At 37.9% G+C, this 21,169-nt stretch overlaps 1 protein-coding gene across 1 annotated transcript; it reads right to left on the reverse strand.

Annotated features, from left to right (window-relative positions):
• Positions 1-2,786: 2,786 nt before the first annotated feature.
• cib2 (calcium and integrin binding family member 2) lies at positions 2,787-21,017 on the reverse strand. The gene is made up of 6 exons (XM_026919721.3): positions 20,638-21,017; positions 17,678-17,712; positions 9,270-9,381; positions 5,698-5,845; positions 5,302-5,497; positions 2,787-3,798 (listed from the first exon to the last, which is right to left on the reverse strand). The coding sequence occupies exons 1-6, from the start codon at positions 20,686-20,688 to the stop codon at positions 3,777-3,779; spliced, it is 564 nt and encodes a 187-aa protein (XP_026775522.1). The 5' UTR covers positions 20,689-21,017; the 3' UTR covers positions 2,787-3,776.
• Between the last annotated feature and the right edge of the window lie 152 nt (positions 21,018-21,169).

Below are 21,169 nucleotides of genomic sequence, written 5' to 3' on the forward strand. Positions count from 1 at the left end.
AGCAAAATAGCATTGGACAAGACCTTCATGTAAGGGGCCATAAAGCTGTTAACAGTGACTGAAAATATATATGTGGGAGGCAGGATTTCATCACAGCATTGAAGCATGTAAATTTCAATGGGTGGGAGGGTGCTGTCTCCTAACATATGGTAAGGAACTTGTGACATGCTGAAATACAATTATTATTGAAGAATAAAAAGCTTTTACTACGAGGTTCTGGGGACACGGACTGACTTGTGCTCCATTACGGACTAATTACTCAATCATTCACCTAAGTACCAAAGAGGTCTGTGATTGGACACTGTTTCTATTATGTTTTGGTACAGTGCCTGCACTGTTGATTACAATGCAGTGTACTACATAATATACTGTAGATAAACTCTGCTACAAATTCAGCATTTGATTCATTAAAAACAACTGTCTACCCATATTTGGTTTTTCACTAAATACATGAAAACAGTGAAGAAATGAAAATTTTCCTTTTCATTTCGATGTTTTCCGTCTGTTAGGATGAACATGTCACATGAGCATTGCACCTCAAATAGTTCCACTGTAACAGCTGTATTGAGTAACACTCAGTGTTGCACAGATTCCTTCGTATAGGCTACATCTCCACTCTGTGTGTATGTGTGCACTGTCTCTTTCTCTTTTTCACACAGAGAAAATAGAGAGTGCAAGATTACAGATTACAGAGATCAAATTCAGAAATAAAGAATTGCTAGCAATGTATGAAACAAACAAGCAGGGGTATGAACAAAACTTTAATGGAAATATATGGGCCAGTGAGCAGGAAGGTTGATGTGGCAGTGGCAGAACAAACAAAGGAGCACTGTGCGTATTTCCTTATTTTGCACCAGTCATGTAATTGCCAGGCAGAATATTTAGGTATTAAGCTGTTTTTTTTTTAATTGAATCTTTCACTGATTTCTGTTACAACCAAGAGAATGAAGGACAGGACAAAAACAAGATTTTTTTAAACTAAACACTACTGACCCACAAAGGGAACTTTACTTATCAAAGGATCACTGGTCTGAGTGCTATTGAGCTGCTTTTAAAACCTCAACATTATGCAGCTCTTCTGAGGTGCTATCATGGCATTTCACAATGCATAAATTGGATTAGAGGCTTGACAAAACCAGCACATGGAGAACAGTGTGTGTATGAGAGAGTCACTAACGCCTTGCTTTGCACTACGGACTGGTGAATCAATGCGCTAATGGCTACTTTACAGTCCAGCAGGCTTGGTGACTGTATCAGACTCGAACAGAAGTCATCCTATTGGGGGATCTAAATCAGCAGCTGCTCCGGCTGAGGAGCGCAATTAATGAAGCCGCATCATCAGCACTTACCTCCCCCCGTGATTTTAACACAGGCCTCATAAAGGGAGCTGGAGGTAACTGCAGCAGGAATTAACTGCATATTAACACGGGCTGCTTTCCTCTAATATGTGCACATTGCTACACTCTGACTCCACGCTGTTTCTGGTACTGTTTTATCAGTGTTAACTTTATTGTATTTTCCCCTCAATATTCCCAATCAACATCTTGTTTGTTAAGACTAAAATGCACTTAGTTGTTCTGGTTCCATCCAGCACCTTTAAGAAAAACCCTTAAAGGTTTTAATAAAACCCTTCCTGGGTGGCCATACACTATATTTATACCGCACTATATGGCCATACTTTTTGGCCATATATTGCTTTACATGTTAAGTTTCTATTAATATCTTGTGTTGTGGTTATTACACACTGCAAAACTCATCATATGAACAGCAAGAAGTTCTGTTCTTTTAATGAATCCATGTTGGTTGCAATGAACTGGAGTCCAACCCAGGGTGTATTCTTGCCTCACGCTCAGTGTTCCCAGTATCCACTGTGACCCTGACCAAGATAAAGTAGTTATGGAAGATGGATATGTGAATAAATGAATGAATGGATGAATGAATGAATGAATGGATGGATGAATGAATGTATTACTCCATTTTGGTAGCACATAGTACCATGCAGAACCATAGCAGAATCTTATGACATGATCCATCAAACCCGATGAAAATCCCAGCAATGGCTCCACCTGGAGCACACATGCACTCACTGCATGTTAAAACACACCACTATTTACCCTCTTGGTCACATTTCTATTTTCTTTTTTCCACAAATAAACATCCATTATTACCAATCCAAGTAAAAACCCACAGTTTTCTTTTGAATCACATTCAGCTCTGTTCTTTCAAGCAGGGAGGAGGAAGTGGCTATAAATCATCAGTCTGGCTTATATAGCCAAGGACAGTTACGTGTGCATCTCTGAGCTCAGATTTACCGCACTCCAGTGTGTGAGTATAATAATGCTTCTGGGTGCTGAGGCAGCACTGCTCCTAACGATCTCATTCAACTTAAAAAGTCATTACAGGTTATACAACAGGAGGTGCAGGGGAATAATAACTGTTCTCTACTGGGAGCGCTCACTGGTGTCAGCTGTAGGAGCTGGGGCTTTAGGCCTGGTAAGTTCCAAAGAGAGAAACGCATGCATTAGTCAATAGCAATAAGATGTTTTCACAGTCATTTGTGACAGTGGATTTAGTTGCTAGTCAAAATATTACCCTGTTATGCAGGGTAATATTTTGTGGTTAAACCTATATAGTGATGCATGGGGAAATTATTAACATAATATGTAAATACAAAATACTAAAGCTATAGAAATTCAGCATACCAATAGGAGGTATATCATTATTATGTTCTTGTACAAGATTTAAAAGAAATCCGCAGTATGAAACAGATGCACTCAGTCAACAAACAGCAGAAAACGTTTTATTCAAAGTTAAGTCAAATGCCCTCTATTACATTGAAAAAAGGGTTGACATTAAGAGATTAAGAGGTGGCGCTAACACACATCAGGTTCAAACAGCAAAACGAGAATGTAAGAGCACAATAAAAATGTATAGTTTCTGAATGGCTGAATGTAAGAAAAGATGACAGAGCCCTTGGTACAACTGGAGAACAGTTTGATATGATTGTCGTCATGCTCCAGTCCTATAAGCAGTAAGACAACTAAGAGAATCAGATACAGCAAAAGCAATTTATAGCAGAGGGCAAAATGAATGCAACTCATGCATTTCATGGAGAAAGATTGCATAGCTGTATAAAAGATAAGACTGTCTTTTTTGACTGTGATGCCAGTGCTGTGCTTTTAGCCCTCATTCTCTCTCTCTCTCTCTCTCTCTCTCTCTCTCCTGTCAATCTCTACATCCTGTATTTTCTCTCTTCTTTATTTTGTCCTTCACTCCACCACACCTTTCCTAATTTTAAATGAGAGGAGACAACAGGAGGAGAGTGTCTGATGTATTTAGTGGTGCCATGGACATTGTATGACAAAGAAACAAGCATAACACCATATGTCCATATTCCAGTGGAGTCTTCCCCAAACGCCACATGGATATGAGAAATGCCCACACAGATGTTCAACCTCCAGGCATTTTTACTTCCGCTCTGAGAATCTGAGCCAACTGCAGAATCTTTCCAGTAGGAAAAATAGTCATGCATTTTCTCAGCATTCCTCAGTCTAAAGTGTGCTTCCTCAGAAAAAAAAGAAAAGAAATATTTCCAGAGCCAGAATCCAGCTTCCCCAATAAGTGAGTGCTGTTCGAATAGGACCAAGAGAAAACTCTTCAGAGCTGTAGAGGACAGGCACTGCTATGCACTATATATGTGTCCATGGTTTTTCAAGAAGGATTCAAGTTGTAGTCAGGGACTCCAAAGAATCTCTGTTGATGAAGTAGAAGCCCTCTCAGATTCGTATATGGAAGGTGCTGCATGTGAGAGAGAGAGAGAGAGAGAGAGAGATTAAGGAATTACACATCAAATTACTCCTATCCAGACTTTCTTCATGAAATCTACTTGATCCCAAATAAATCAGAAAGCTGTGATATGACATTTAGTGCCAAAAGTAAGACAGTATTCTGATTCAGAACAGTGATAACAGCACACACACACACACACACAAAAACAAACTGGAATGAATTTGTGCTATGTTCTGAGTTATAGCTATATAGTCCACCACCATTAGTGCTGACTCAGAAGATTCCAATTATCCATATGTCTGACTACAAGACAGGTATGATGGGATAGAAAGACAAATTGAAAATAACTGGGAAGAGGAACAGATGGCTTTTGATTACATTTGCACTGAGAATGGCTTATTATATTCAAATGACCTTGGATTTTAAAAAAGAAAAATGAGAATATGGCACTGTGTGAAGCACTAAAATGGCGTTGTTGTAAAAGCTTTCAAGACAGAAAAGGTGGACAGAATGGACAATTCCTGCAAGCGCATGCCGTTCTCTCTCTGTTCTAATTTGCGGCAATAGGATGCTTTATCTGACATGCTTGGACTGCCATATTCAAGCTATTCTGAAGCAGTTTGATGTTCCTGCGTATCAGAAGCAGAAGTACGCACTTTGCAGCATTCTAAGCTGCAGAACAATAAACAATGCTATACTAGACTTCTGTCACTCCCATTCCCTCTCTGGCAGTGGGGCACAGCTGTGGAGCTTGTAAATGTCCAGCAGAGGAACGGCTGCCTCATAAAAAGCGTTGGAACACATCAGAGCTGAATTACAGTAAAGGGGCTTACAGTTCAGAGTGTGTAAGCACAATGAGCTTCATGCAAAAATTCAACACAGGCTTTAAAAAGAGGATAAAACACAGGAACAAAAGGCAAGAAAGATTGATTCTGTCCTGTGTTACCATTAATGGATGTTATACACATGTGGTTTATTGACATTTGAGTTAAACAAGAAACAAGAAATATGCAAAGTCATACAAATTTGGTGTGGTAGAATTTCTTTCAAATTCATATACATAAGTCATAAGAAAAAAATACACAAGCTGACACTGGCCCAACCTTAATATACTCCTCCCATTGCTAATGATACCTTGATCTCTTAATAATCTTCTCATTATAATTTATAAAACTGATGTCTAACATAGTCAGATACTACCTTACCTAACATAGGTGGATACTACCTTTTTCACTCAACAATGGACTCATTTATCAATCTTTAGTATAGTTGTGTGTTAATGTTTTCAAAGGCTAACTAAACAAAAATTCCAGCCAGATTTACAAAAGTTTCAACAATACATACTCACACGCATATGTCGATCACCCATAAATTACAAAGCGTGTTCATGGCACAACTGATTTGCATTTAGTGACACCCACAAAACTCCACAAAACAGCAAAATGACTGAAAAACTACACGTGACCTGTGCCAAATCTTAGGCTGTTTTCTCTCATGCACATAATTCTGTACCTTAAAAAGTCAGGAGCCCTGGAAATCATGTTTTCAAAGTCAGAGAAGGAAAGCTTGCTGTCTCCATCCAAGTCAGCCTCCTCAATCGCCTTCTCACACACCAAGTTCACCTCCTCAGGAGTCAGCTCCTCCTTCGTCAGCTTGTTCAGAGTCTTTTCAAGGTCCTCCTTACAGATATAATTATCCACATTGAAATCTGCAAATGATGCACCATAGGGAATATGAAGTTAATGATTGTATTTTGTTGGAATATTATAAAGTTACAGTATCATTATGAAGAATGTGAAATACATTACAGATTATTAGGCCCACTAAAGCCACAACCCTGGAGCACTTAAACTGTTGTAAGGAGACATTATGAAATTTATGTGTGCTAATGAAAAGAGGCTCTGTTACCATATATTTTAAAAGCATAAATGGCCTTTAGCTCTCGGGGGGCCATTTCACTCAGAACTGAGAACATGTCGACAAAGTCGTTGAAGCTGAGGTTCCCCAAGCCGTCCTCGGAGAAGGACTCCACAATCCTGTCACGGAATGGATTTTCCTGTGCAACGCAGATGGATTACAAGAGTGCATTAAATCAAGCACAGAAAGGATAAAGGACAGGCAAGGTGTAAGAGCATTGAAGTAAGACATTAGTCACTGCAGGATAATGGATGCTAAACCTTGAGTTTGAAATGTTAGTGTTATTGTATGTACCACTCGCAAGTGGAGGCATAAGTGCCTGTTCTGCTGAGTGAGACACATGCATAAAGGAAAAAGGCTGACTCTCCATGCTAGGGCCTATATATTTCTCACCCAGTGAACTTTCCAATGGCTACCAGGAATTTTTTATGCCCCAACAAGCAGCTGACTCAACAGTGCTATGAGCACAACAAAGAGAGGCCAAGGCTATAGTCTGAGCTCTGGCGCAATGTTATAGCACACTGTGTTTGAGTCTGTGCATGGCTAACTCTGTACTGTTCCTGCACTCAAAATGCCAGCCATTCATTTGTCATGTCCTGTGATATAAGATCAATAGGTGTGTGGCCCACATTCCCAATCAGACATGTGCCGATAAGTAAGGAATAAAACACAACTTGGCCATGCTGTGATAGGAACATAATCAGTGACAGGGCGGTGTGATGTGGGCAATGGGAAGTAGATTATTTTCCTATAACAGAATGTCCTGATGAGTTTTATTTCTGTAATTCCCACAGCAATTTGTCAACAGTAACATTTTTAAAATATTACTACAGAACATACTTTTATACTTATATTTTTACAGTTACATTTAATTTAATAGTTACATCCATGAAACAAGTCACTTACTTTATAACAGCTATAAACATTCTTTCCCTCACCAGGCTTTCTTTTTTCTTTCTCTTGAGGTTAATAAGATAAAAAAAACACACACGCCTTTTCCTGTTACCAAGAAACCACAATAACCTCCATCCTGAATACTTTCCCTTGTTGGAGAACATAGTTACAGCTTTACCTCTGACACTGACCTCTGAAGTGCTGACACTGGAGACTACTCCCAAAAATGCTAAAAAAATAAGTAGATGTGTCCTTACGGAAAGCTTATCATATTAACAATTACACACATTTTTTATTCCATTTATATGGAACATCCACTATGCGAGTCCTGTGTAGGTTGTTATTATAGAAACAATAATGTATTAGAATGAAGACATTAATATAAACCTGTGATTTGCCTTTCAGTCAGCACTACTGTCAGAGCTGTGCTGTTACAGAAAAACAATCAACACCTTCTAAGCAGAATTCAATGGTGCTCTGGTATAATCAGTATTACAATGTACATTGATGACAAAACAATTTTAGTTGGATGCTATGGACCCTACTCTTGTGTGCCATTGGGACACTCCTTTTGCAATTCAATAATTCTGTTACTCATATGAGAGTGTCATGAAATTTTAAAAGATACAGTAGACAAAGCTGACGTACAAGTCAGCTGCTGTCTTACGTGATTTCCAGAAGCTGTTCCCATGGTTTCATTAGCAGGCTAATGCAACACAATCTGGCAATCACTTTATGTACATTGCTAGTTAGTAGGTGTTTTGATAAATGACAATCCTTTTAACACATGACATTGTGCATTATGATAAAGAGTTACGCACTGACTGCAATTTGAAAATGTAATATTGGCACATTTCTATGAAAAACACAACTAATTTTGTCTTTTACATACATTAATATGAGGAGAAAATGTTCCCTAGAAGGAACATGCAACCTGGACAGTCTGAGGCCATTCAGAGAAAGCAGTGAAAGCAGTCAATTGCCTTGATATGAGCCTTTTGTTTCCCTTAGAATATACAAGATCTGATTAGGGGTTGTTGATCCTGGATCAGAGAAAGGGCATTCTGTAGGGGAACAACAGTGACGTAAAAAGCACTCAGGCTTAGTGATGTGTGGTGAATCAGATCACTTGAACATGAAAGGCTAATTAGCAGCCAGCCTTGGACTGAGTGTGGACAGAGATTTACGTTTATGAAGTCTAAGAAGACTTTTGGAGGCTGTGTGCTGTCAGAGGCTCATCAATTCCAGTTTGAACGGTCTTCTTCAGTATGGGCCACCTCTGTGAGGGGGTTTACAGCCCCACTAACCACACGACATATTTACAGGAAGGAACAATTACATCACCAGCAAGGACACATTATGGTCATCCTGCCTGATCAGGAAGAGCTCACTAGAGAGTCAGAGATCAGGTCTGATGCAGGAAATGCTAATAATATTTTTTGTAAGACAGTTAATCCTAAAGTACACTAGTGTTGACTCCATCGTTGCCTAATTAAACCAAAGTCTCTTTGGTATAAATTGTCTAGTAAATAACTAATTGTGAATATAGACTGTACTCTTTACATTTTGTATGACACAAAGCTAAATTCTGTCAAAAGCTTTGTGTCATAAAGTTGGGACAAACAGCTAGGCATTGTGCAACTTATAGTATTAATGTAGATTAACTTATAAAAATAAATTTATTTTTTAAGAGACATAAGTAATAAGTAAGGAATAAAACACAACAAGGTGTACTACTATTAAAAAAAATTTTAATAGTGTGGTCCTTATTTTCTTATGACAGTACGTCCCGAAGTGTTTTACTCCTCTTATAACATATTTGTCAACAATTACAATATTTCTTTTATTATAAGAATGACACTTCATACTTGCAACTGTTTATAGTTACATATTGAGGAATGCCTGCAAACAAAGCTCTGACACTGGGCACTCCTTTCATAAATGTTAAATAAACATCTCCTTACAGAAACCTTCACCAACAACACATTTTTAAATTAATTTTTAGTATTATGCTTACATTATGTAGAGTATCGTCCATACGAGTCCCCAGTGAGTTACTACAGAAACTATAACATATTAGAACAGGCACATTAATATAAACCTGCAGTTTGAATTACAGCTGGAACTATTGCCAGACCTGCTGCTATAGAAAATTAATTGACACCTTCTGACCAATCAGATTCAAAAATTCAACAGCACTGTGGAATAATGCTTTTTAACGAGTTGGTCTCTCGTGACACACATAAGCTGAACCATTAAATACTTATTTTATGACTTGTTATTGCTTAGATTGCTAGGAGAATCTACTCACAACCTTTGCAACTAAACAAGCTTTGCACTGAATTCTCAAGTTCAAGATTAAGCATATGCTTGTTTACAACCAAAAGTGCTAACGTAATATGCTGACACGGCATCATTTCATGGCGTGTTAACTTAACTGTTATAAGCTCAGTGGTGCAAACTGCCCTTCCTCTTACGTGCTGTGCAATATCATCAAAACAACAACACAAGTTTTTCCATTAGGATCCAGTTTCATACTATAAAATCAAGTGTCCGTTTGATTTGATATCAAATTTAAGGTGTAGTCTGGATCATTGAACAAATGTTTGGAGTACTAATACTTAATTCTAATACATCATTGGATGTTGTGGTGTTAAAAGTAGTATTACCTTCAACTCTGGCATATTGACTATGAGGCTTAAAGGGACTTTAACATCAGGATCATTTGTGTAATCCATGGGAACTAAATGCGGAGCCAGTTCATGGTATCTTCCATGTAACCTGGAAAGAGAACAACAAGTTACTACTAAGTTCATTGCTTCCATATAAATTACACTTTCTGCCAAACATTAAGCCTGAAACTGTAATAATTTATCATAAAATATCTGCACATCAGGTTAACACATATGCACAGGGCCATGTTTCTCGGCCAGTAATATTTTACAGGAACATGTCCTGGATGTTAATCAACTGAGTCTGATAAATTGCAGCATCTTTCTAATCATTATAAGCAGATAATTGATTTCTTACAGCAGTAATGTGCTCAAGAATGGCACAATCCATAGCAATATACAAGATGTCTATACAAATGATTGATCTTCTGATGCTGTATATACAGTATCAGCTATGATTTAGATTTAGAAGCAGATGTCTCATGGAGAGCTGTGAAAAATGCACTTCTCATACATTTGAGAAATTCAATTATCAATGACCCAAACTTAATGTAATATTTTACTGGCCGAGGGGGAATGTAATAATGTGATTGGCAAAAGAGGCAGATTTCACAAGGCTATTTTGTCCATTTGCTCACACATAGAGTCTTGGAGCACTTCCAGAGAGCTGTGGACTGATGACTCAGTCTGAGCATGGCAACTAGCAAAAGAGAGAGGCTCCAACTTTAATGAGAATACATTGGCACAAAGATGTTCATAAAAATCAATACTGGAAAGATACGAGTGCAAGCAAGCACACACACATACACCCTAACATCACACACAAGAAACAAGAGCTGAATAAAAAAACACTGGTTTGTTTTGATTAAGAAACTTATAGTAAATCTAGGCTGATCTAGAAAAACATACAATTTCATAACTAAATGTCTGAAACAAACCAGTAGGGTTACATATGACTAAAGTTCATCACAATAGTTTGGCTAACTAGAAAATAACATCAATTCAGTGCCATGACGTCTGACCCTCTGAAATCCTGTTACTGAAATGGATAATGTGTCATATATACAGTATTGAGACAGTTTATCTTTAATTATAAATTGAAACTTTTACTTTCGTATCTAACACAAAATTCCCGTCACATTAGCATTATGAGAGAGAGAGAGAGAGAGAGAGAGAGAGAGAAACTGTGGCCTTAAAGACAACATTTGGACCCAAATCAGGTCACTGAAGATGGCAACCTGTAATGATTGGTGATAACCATTTCCTAACCCTGCATAATAGTGTCACCACTGTGTTAGCGTGTCGGCCGGACAGGAAGAAGTGTGTGTTTTATGAAGGTCATAAAGTACAGGACTCCATTAGGTTGGGAGGTGATTGTCCATTTTGTTTCCTGTGCTCCACTGGCCCTGTTATGAAACCTAATCTCAGTGTCACTGTAGAGGAATGATTCACCCAAATGAATCAAATGAGGCTTGTCTTTTCTTACGTAAGAGCTAGGGAGATAGAACTACTATAATGAATAGTAAAAGCTACGGGAAAATTAACTTACTAAGGGATATTGATATTGCACACTATGTTTACTTTTTTCACTTGGTTCCTTAGGATTAGCTCCACAACAACAACTACTGCACAATGATACACAAAGACAATCAGGTTTTGGTGTGGTGTATGACATATCCATCACCTAGTATTATGGTGCCTAGGAGACATACTGAGCATAAAAGTAGCTGTATGTTAAACATGAAAGCATGACAGAGCTGCACACAGTCCCCCAGAGTGGTGCACGACAATACTCCTTGTGAACGGCTCCATGCGAGAAGTACTGAAAGCAGCAGGTGATGCAGCACTCTGAAGACAGGAGATAAAAGCCTGTAATGGCTTAGTGCTGGAGAATAAGCTGAGGCTTTAGTAGCCATTAGAAGCTAATATATTAAACATCTCATTACCCTCATCCCTACCAAATAAATGCTAGGTTTTTCTTTCACAAGCAAGCACTTAGCTTGTATATCACACAGCATCCTTACTACTAATTCTAATAGCACATCCATTCTTCACTTGGAGAAATTCTCATTTTGGCAAGAGCTTTATCCCCTTGGCAGGAGTAGCCCTCACTGATAAATGTATGTAATGATGTATGCTTATGTTTGTGTTAATATAACTGATGAATATATTTTATGCAGTGCTGCAGGTGTGTATGTGTGTGTGTGTATTGTGTGTGCACTTGCTGTTATGGACTATATTGAGTAAGGACTATTTCAGTTAATTTTATCAAATAGACTTGATAATAAATTTCTTTGAAAGGGCTTTACACTTTACTTAATGGTTCTTTGTGGTAATAACATCAACGTGACACAAGTAGGTTATAACAATAATTTTTCACTAAAGTGCTAAGTTTGTATTATTTATAAGATTTGTATGAACATCTATTGCATTATCTAAGGCAAAATAATGACAGTTATATATTTTTGACATATATTTGATATATTTGACTTAGTTAATCATATATGAAGTTCCCTGAGGTACAGATTCACTTGTCATGATGTTCTAATGCAATATAGCACAGAAAACGTCATAACACAAACTTATGCCACCAAATTTCACTTTACTTTTACCCTAGTATTTGTCTCATTTAATGCAAATGTCACTACTGTTTGTGTACTATTTGAAAGCCACCTTGGCTATTTACAGTCTATAGTTCATGGCATTGTTTAAATGTGCAAGTTTGTATCTGCCATGTTTTTTGAATGGAAAGAGGAAAATGTTCCTATATTTTACAACTTATCTATAAATAAAATGAATTCCAATTCCAAAGAATTCCCAGCCAAAAAAAATGAAATGTGGATGTGTCTCGCCCACAAGGAACCAATCCAACACAACAGAAACAAACTCCAAGAATTACAATGTTACAGTGCCCTCCAGGTACTGGCACCCTTCTTGAAAATTAGCAAAAATTAATATCTAAAAGAATAAAACATAAAATATGTGATATTTTGAGCTGAAACATACAGGGCCAACGTCAGTAAGGTGTGGCTATGTGTAATAAACCACATTGGTGTTGTGTCACCAGTGATGTGTTGTTATGAAGTCACTGACTCATACAGGAATTTTAGCACAATATGCTTGGTGACATCACATCATCTAAGATCTTCTCTTACAGGTTCTCCATCAGGGTGGTATTGCTACTATCGATCAGGATGATTTTCATGATCTACCCATGATGAAGGGAACTCTAAACAAGCAGAAACAACATCCAATAATAAGCAAATCCATTATCAGCATCTGCAGTGGTTCAGGGGCTTCAGCTCTGCTGATCTGTTTGTCTGTGCCTGGGCTTTTTAAAGTCTGCATTACAGACGGGCTCCATATAACTGTCCATCACACTTCCAATTAAAGGCCCTGTAACTGCTACTGTGTGTGCACTACTTGCAAAATCTTGTGTGTGTGAGGCATCATGGCAGCCTTGCTCACATGGCAGCTTCATGCTGACCCATCAAAATCTGCTCTCACATAGTACTTGAAATGCCATCTTGGGCCAACTAGGCCATGCTTGGTGTCCTTAAACTAGAAGTGATGAAAATAAATGAATACTTACACAGCAATTGTGGTGACAAAGAAGGCTGACATATATAAAAGTGAATATAAATGCGTAGAACCATGTGAAGAGCCATTTAAGAATAAAAGTGAAGAACCATGTGAGAAGAACATTAAAAGGAATTAATTTGTCTCCATTTCCTGCAAAACATGATTGGTTTCTATTTTTGAGTTTCTGCACTTCTTTTAATGTAGAATGTATCTGTAACTGTATGATTATAAGAATTGAAATCCAAACTCCTACTGAGTAATAATGATTACGACAGGAACATTTAACCGCCATGAAGTGACAAAAGATGACCATTTTAGTTTATGTCCAGACAGTAACTCAGACAATAACAAAGCACCACAGTTCTAGCTCAGTAATTGGTTTATTTGACTGTAATCCTACACTCTGCCTCATCCCCCAGTACCTGCTTTTAATTTCTTTGAGTAGTAACTTGATATTTCAACAGCCGGATTAACAGCACATCCTGAAATCTGAGAGCCATATGTCGATTACATTAGAAAATAACGGGAGCGATTTGTTGTATGTCTTCTTGTTGCATCTAGAATAGCCAGGAACAGAACCAAGCATTGTGCTGTTGCTTCTTATAGTCCTATCTTTGCTGTTCAGCCGTAAAAGAATGAGGTTGGCAGTTGCAATTTTTATAGGTGACTAAAGGCCTTGTGTGGGGGATGGGGAGTTGGGAGGTTGGCTGTCGGCCCATAATCAGAAGATTGGGTTCCAGGTCAGGTGCGAGGCTTGCAAAGTGATCCCTGCCTAGGTGAGAAGACCAATGCAAGGGGTGAAGGGTTTCAGCGAAAGCAGTGCTGCTCTTCTCAATATCATATTTATAGAAGCTTCTAGTAACACACACTTCTACTGAACCAGCTAATTTGATACATAGGGGAATGGGAATATGTAATCCACATACTGAAATGAATTATGTAGAAACTTAATCCTAAAAACATACTTAATATTTCAAAACATGTCTCAGATGGTGTCATAATGTTTGTTGACAACTGACTGAAGCACCAAAGGCTATAACTCTCAGAGGCTATAACTAATGAACGTCTTGTTTAAGGATGCTGTAAAATATGGCCTGGTCAATAACTCTGACAAAAAATATTGTCGAGTCAATAAGAGAGCAGAGGTAAGAAGGTAAAAAGGCAAAGTTAACAATATCTACATACAATCAAACAATCAAGAAACCCAAATTACCCGAAGGTTTTTGTTCTCTCAGAAATAGTGTCCATAAAATATTGCTCATATAGAAAAGATTATAATAGTAGCCAAGAAAACTGGAATGGGGTTGATTGCAAATAAAGATTAAAAAGGTAAGAAATAACCCCCTTTTTTATTGATTTGTAATACTGACAAATTTCAGACCTTGTCGCATGTCACTTCCTGGAACTGCAGGTGTGTTGGTTAGTTGAACATAGATATAAGAGTAAAAGTGACAGTATTTTAAAAAACTGCCTTGCAAATCTACATTTTTTGAAGCTCCCAAGTGAAATTGCAACAGTTTTGTTCTTCATCTGTAGCCATTTCAGCCTGTTTTGCTTCCTTAGCTCCATGCCACAGAAGGCTGTGGGACAGTGCTTCAAACTTGTGATCTCCTGACGATAGGCCAGGAGATGGGTGACAAATTAAAGGAAAAACATGCTGCCATGGTTTGTGTCTACATGTCTCTTTAGAGAGAAGAGTCACTGGAAATCAATACAAAGTTATTGTGACTGATCACCTTTATCCTATCACGAAACATTTCTATCCTGATGTGAGTGCTCTCTTCCACGCTGACTCCACCCACATCCACAGGGCATGAAGGCTCACTGAATGGTCTGATGAAGATGAAAATTATGTAAATCATATGCTATGGCTTCACAGTAGCCAGACCTCAACCCAAATGAACACAGGAGATATTGGACACAGGAGATACGTATAAATGTCACACAGCGTGCTGCACTACCATAATCAAAACGTGAACTGGGGGGAATATCTTTTGGAAGAATTTTGTTCATTCCTCGAGGACAGTTCTAGAGGTTTGTAGAATCTATACACATTGAAGCTGTTCTGGTGGCTTGTGGTGCCCTAACAATTTATTTAGACACTTTATGTTGTTTTTTTCTCTTTAATTTGTAAGCTACCTTTATGTATGGTATTCTACACTCACCAACATGACAATTGTGTGTTAGTTTAATATTGTTAAATTCACAGATTATTACCTGTTAATTCATCCATTAATAGCTTGAATAGTTTCAATCAAAAAATGTCTTAACCTCCCAACGTCCATGATTAGAGATCAGATACCTTTACATCACCAACACAATACACGTGCTACTCAAAATTCACAACTCCGTAGTTAATTGCAATAAATCTACACCACCACAGCAAAATGCACACACCCCAACAGGGCTGACAGAGTAACGGTGTAAATGGCTTCTGTTATTCTTGCTGATAGAGCTAGGACAGTTCTCAGTATAAAACAGATAGTTACACCTGAAGTGGTTATGTAGTGGTTATGTTTCAACAGCACATGGGCCAGAAACCCTGCATTACACCCAGTCAGCAAAACCCTGAAAGAGGCACAAAGAGAGCTGTGCAGAGATACTGGTGAAAGTTTGTATTTGCAGGGCTTGTAACTGAGCCAATATCATATTAGCCGTTCAACCAATTACACGCTTTGCTGCTTGCTGCCAGGTCTTCTGAGGGGAAGATTTTGATAGAGACACATGAAAAAAGAAAAAAATAATCACACTCTTGCAGAGTGCGGTTATAAATTGTGGTTGGCTAGGTTGTAATCTCTCTGTCTCTCTGTTACTAGGACATAGTTATTCCCAGTCTAAAACAAAAAGTGCTTCTGGAGACTTTTGGGTGTGGTGCAGACAGCAGTGTTGCCATTTCTGTACATGAAATCTGAAGGTTTCGTTAACTCTTTGATTAACCCGAATTCCAATTTACCTGTAGAAATAGAACTGTGGAAGCCTTTTCGACTATTCAAGGTGAACACCTACATTACAGTGTACCCTTATTGTATGAAACTGAGGATGTCCACAATGTAGGCGTTGTGATAATAAGACACATATGGTCTGAATTCAGGTAGGCATCAATGATAAGGGCAGCTTCTTTACAGCAGCCTTCAGGAAAGTATAGCAACTGGTGAGTTTTTGGATCAGAATCCATCGATCACAGCTCTACACTGCAAGACATATTGATCTAATGTATTATACCAGTAATTCTTCTACTGTCAAGCAGAAACACTATTAGTGGACTCAAAATCTGAAATAAATATCTGTTTTTCAGAGAGTATGCACATACTGTATACAGGCCTGTATTACTTCAGATAAAGCACTTCAGTCTAAATGAGCCCAAACTGTAGGTGCATTTTGTACATATACAATTACTGACAGGGATAAGATTGTGAGCTCAAATCCCATGACCTCCAGAGAACGACTTCTGGGCCATTGACCAAGGCTCTTAGCGCTCAAGTGCTCAGTTCAGTTGCAAGTGGCTTTGGATAAAAGCATGTCCCACATGAATAAATGTAAATGCACTTCCCTCTATCCCATCCATCACTGGAAAGCGATTACCACTAACAAGATAATATTTGGGTAGTAAATCATTCTTAGCACTGACACTAACATAGTGTGTGTGACTCTGGTACTAGTGTAGCATTGCAGTTTTTAAACACTTCACGATCAGTGCTGAGTAAACAAACATCCAAGAGTGAAAAAAATATATAGTCAACAGTGATGCTAACATAAGGAACTGATGAAGGGTTGATGAAGGGCTAGAAGACAATTAAATAAGGAATAAAGCATAACAGGACATGCCGCTATACGCCCCAACATATTTTATTCTTTTTATACCACAGCAATTTGCCAATGCCATATTTTTTTTTTTAGTAAAGAACAATGTCACACTTTTTTATCCATTAATATTTACATTTAATATTGTGGAGCATCCATTAAACCTGTTATCACTTATGCTATAGCAGCTAGAAACAGTTGTCCCCTCACCAGCCTCTCTTTATTTCTCTGTTTGGAAATTAATAAGACAAAAATGCAGCATGTCATATTACTGAGAAACTACAAAGTAAATACTATCAGGAAACGTAAAGGAACAATTTTATCTCTGACTATTACAAAGCACTGACGCTGGAGACTCCTTCCAAAAATGCTAACTCCTTAAAAAGACTCCTTGAAGAAAACTTTACCGTATCAACAATTACACATGTTTTTAAAATGATAACACATTAGGACAAGCACATTTATATAAATTTCATCAGTGCTGTGGTATAAAACAAATTATGCGGTATAAACAAAAAATGAGCTATCCAATCTGACGGTGCACCTATAAGGTTGGTCATCAAGGTAGGTGAATAAAGTGGTAACAGATTATACAGGATTTAAAAATCACAGTAGTTGTGCCTGATAAAACCTCCTTTTAGCACTACACACACTCATATCAGTGGTATTGTTTTGAGAATGAACAGTTATCTGCATATCTGGATTGTCCTGTGCTGGTCACTTTTCAGAGATTGGACCTCATGGATTGCACAAATTGTGCCTAAAAAACACAGCTGCAACTACTACTTAAAGTACATACTCAGATATATAGTAGGAGACAGTAGCAACATAACTACTCGTTTTACCACATAGTAGAGGTCTGTATTTTTATTGTTCATAAATACACAAGATAATGCAATATGCTAAAAAAAATTGCTAGTCAGGATACATGCATAGTCATATAAAATGAAACATTGGTAATTACAATATCCCCAATTCCAAACTTGTTCCATAAATATCCTCTTTAATTTCACATAACTTACCGAAGGATTTCCTTGCGTGTAAAAAAGGTGCAGTCCTGCAAAAACAGAAGCAAAACAAATCTTATAAAATTAAACACTCTCAACAGATACAAGACTTGTCACTGAAATGTCCTGAACACAACCTTATCTGATCTGATCTGTAATAGTTAAGCATACAACACACAAATGATCACTTGGGGCTCACTACCTCTGAGCATGTCATCCCTAAACACAGCAGGGTTTAACATTTCTCTCAGCTGATAATGCTGTGCTTGAGAACTGCCATCGATCACGGCCATGTCACATGAAACCCAGCAATTCTATCATGGCTGTATGGTTGTATCTGTTTGTATGCCATAGACAACACACAGCACTGCTCTTACCAGCCCTGTGGCTCAGTATAGCATTGCCTGCATATTGCCTATATACTTTGTACTGACTGTTTTATTAGCTAATAATTTATCTCTCCTTTATGATGTTTACCCTGTATTTGCCTGCATACTTGGCTAATGCTAAAAAACCCATGCCAGAAATCATTGGAGATGCTTGTGCGAGTGCTTTAAAGATTTATGGCATTAGCCTTTAAATATTGTTAATTGCTCATTAATCTGAAATATTGGGACTTGGATCTCTGCAATGTGAGGCAAGGCCACAGAGGCAAGAATTATTAGCACACTGGATAGATGTCCCGTGTGTAAATTATTACCAAAACACAGTCTGCATATCTAGTAATGATTACATATTGGGAGATGAGAGAAATGGTTTCTTGGCCAACAGCATATCTTCTCATCAAAAAGGGTTGAGTCCTGTCTTGGGCTTTGAAGGGTGGGAAAATCTTTATCTTAATAAATATCATACCTTTATATACACACATATAGAGTAATATAATAATGTATTTCAGGTAAGGAATAAACTATGATGAGGCATGCTGTTATAGGTAAATTATTACCCTTAGAGAACAATAACATATTAGAATGAGTACATTAATGTAAACCTGCACTTATCCATGCTGTTATAGAAAATAAATGAACACCGTAGAGAATTCAACAGCACTGTAGTATAAATAGTTATATATGGTAACTCAAAAAAATTGCCCATTCATAAAAAATATCTGAATAGCTGGTTTCTAAGTATGGAACAAAAAAGTTAGGATATCTCCAAACAGAAGTGGTAGAAACCTGTGTCATGCTGGTGTGACTAATGGTGATGTGAGTATGACTTGGCTGATTAGACGAATCTTTCTTTCAGCCAAATGGTCATGCTCTACTAGTCCAAGTACTAGGTGGTGTTAATTACAGAGCATGAAGGATGTGAGTGCTCATTTCTGGCTCAGTGTTTTATTTAAAAGTAGGTTAAGATAAATGGAGAACTTTCAAAAGGTGATTTATTTTTTTAGGCATGTTTTTAAGAACTGCAGATGTCATTCAGTAATCATAGATGTCATTAAAGTATTTTCACATGTATGTCTCCTGTATGAAACCAACTGGATCATTTCCTCACCCCGTGGTCTTGATTTCCACTTTAGACCTTTATTATTCCAGTAACCAGTGGTGATAAATTTGCAGAAGTTACCAGTATGACTGTACAAACTGAAAGACAATCCTCATAGATTAGCTACATATTAATTATTAACTGGATTTCTTCCAGGTTCATACAAGGAGAAGACAAACTAGATGGGTCACTAAAATTATGGCACTGTCCCAAACTTTATGCTACCATATTAAATGGTAAACTACCATACACCATTAAAAGAAAAAGGATACATTTTTATATCTAGTGCCTTTTATATCTAGGGTTGTTTTTTTTTTTTTTTGGAAAGTAAGCATGTTTATCCACGGCACCACTGAAGAACGTTTTCCTAAGTGTACTACATAGTAAGTCACAATAGTACACCACCTATTTAAAAGTAAGTGGTTTGGGATATCTACATTTCCATAGTATTGCGCAATTCAGTGATTCTAGGATTAACAGGATAAATAAACAAAACCAAAGCAGAAACCCATGAAGAACTAAAAACCCATAAGAAGAGACTACTCGTTCTTGTGTTATGCTGTGAGTAAGGTTGAAGCACGTAAAAATGGCTACCTTTTAGCTGGTTAAAAAATTTAATTCAGCACAAACAATCATAGTGAGCACTAGATTCACATGTTCAGGTAGCCTAGTTTTCAGTTCGCAGCATTTTCCTGGGTAACTCACATTCCAAAACATCAAGCTTTAACCTTGGCCCTTTTTTTTCTCTCTTTTTTTTCAGTTTGCTGGGTGCTTTAGATGAAATGCCGAATGAACATGATGGTAGTGCGAGCTACGCATTGGCCAAAGCTTAGAGGAGCATCTTGTGCTGCAGGAATTGCTCAATGAAATCCTTCACAATTTTTGCCTTCCAATCTAAAAAGATAGCCTTATTGTTGAGAAAAAGGGTGTAATCATATACTGATCAGAACTGTTTGGAATTTTAAATTAAAGAGTGAGAGCCAACAAATCCAGATCATTCAGCTTGTTATGATGATGAATATTAATACATATTTTTCTATGCAGAGTAAGGGTTAATCTAGTATTTGTTTTGGATAGATTGAAAGAGCTTTTCACTAGCTATTTTTGAGATTGCATTGCCAAGATCCGGATAATGCTATATGCCAAAAGTAAAAGAGCAAATTGGTAAGGCACAGGTTGGGAAAGAGATACATGTGGTGTAAGTTTTGTGTCTCCATTTTACAGCTCCTGAGCATCCTGCAGCAGTAGTATACAGTACAGCAGCCTATAGGCAACATCCTAACAGCACTAACAAGTAAGAGAGATTTTAACCTTCTGTAGCACTCTGATTAGTTTATGTTTCCATGAATAGCCTATATAAGCTCTGTAACACATGCAAACTTGCTGTATGGTTCCCTTGATTTCTGCAGTTGTCAGCTGTTCTGTAGGCTATGAGGTCTGTGTGTAAGATTATTGATGGGAAGAGCTGAATATACCGACAAGTCTCTTACCTGGTAGGCGTCTAGCTGTTCATCAGTAAATATCGTCTGCTTATTACCCATCTTAGTCGAGTGATTTTCCTGTCGTACAGATGCATCACATTCGGAGTTGGAGGAGTCCTGGCTTTTCTAGGCATTTATGGCATGTATACAGTGTGGCCAGACGGAGAAAAGCGTGACCGCGCATAGAATTGCAGACCTCCGGCTTACTTATGGATGTTTGTAATGCCAATAGCACTCTCCATAAATACTTGAGTGCAAGGTGATCCGCGATCCTCCCCTACTCGAGTGAAGAGGTTCATGAATAGCAGAATAGCCTGTAGGATTACTCACACTCACTCCTGTTTCAGCACCCACTGCTGTCCACAGCCGCGCACACTGCCCGTGCTCAGAGCAGAGCCACCGCGCAGGACAGGGGGACAAGTTACACTGAGGAGACGCTAGGGGGCGTGTGTCATCAGGGCAGGAGGAATACATACATACATATATATACACACATGCATACATACATACACACACACACACACACACACACACACATGCA

Source organism: Pangasianodon hypophthalmus, chromosome 9, assembly GCF_027358585.1.
Source record: "Pangasianodon hypophthalmus isolate fPanHyp1 chromosome 9, fPanHyp1.pri, whole genome shotgun sequence".
Classification (NCBI taxonomy): Eukaryota; Metazoa; Chordata; class Actinopteri; order Siluriformes; family Pangasiidae; genus Pangasianodon; species Pangasianodon hypophthalmus.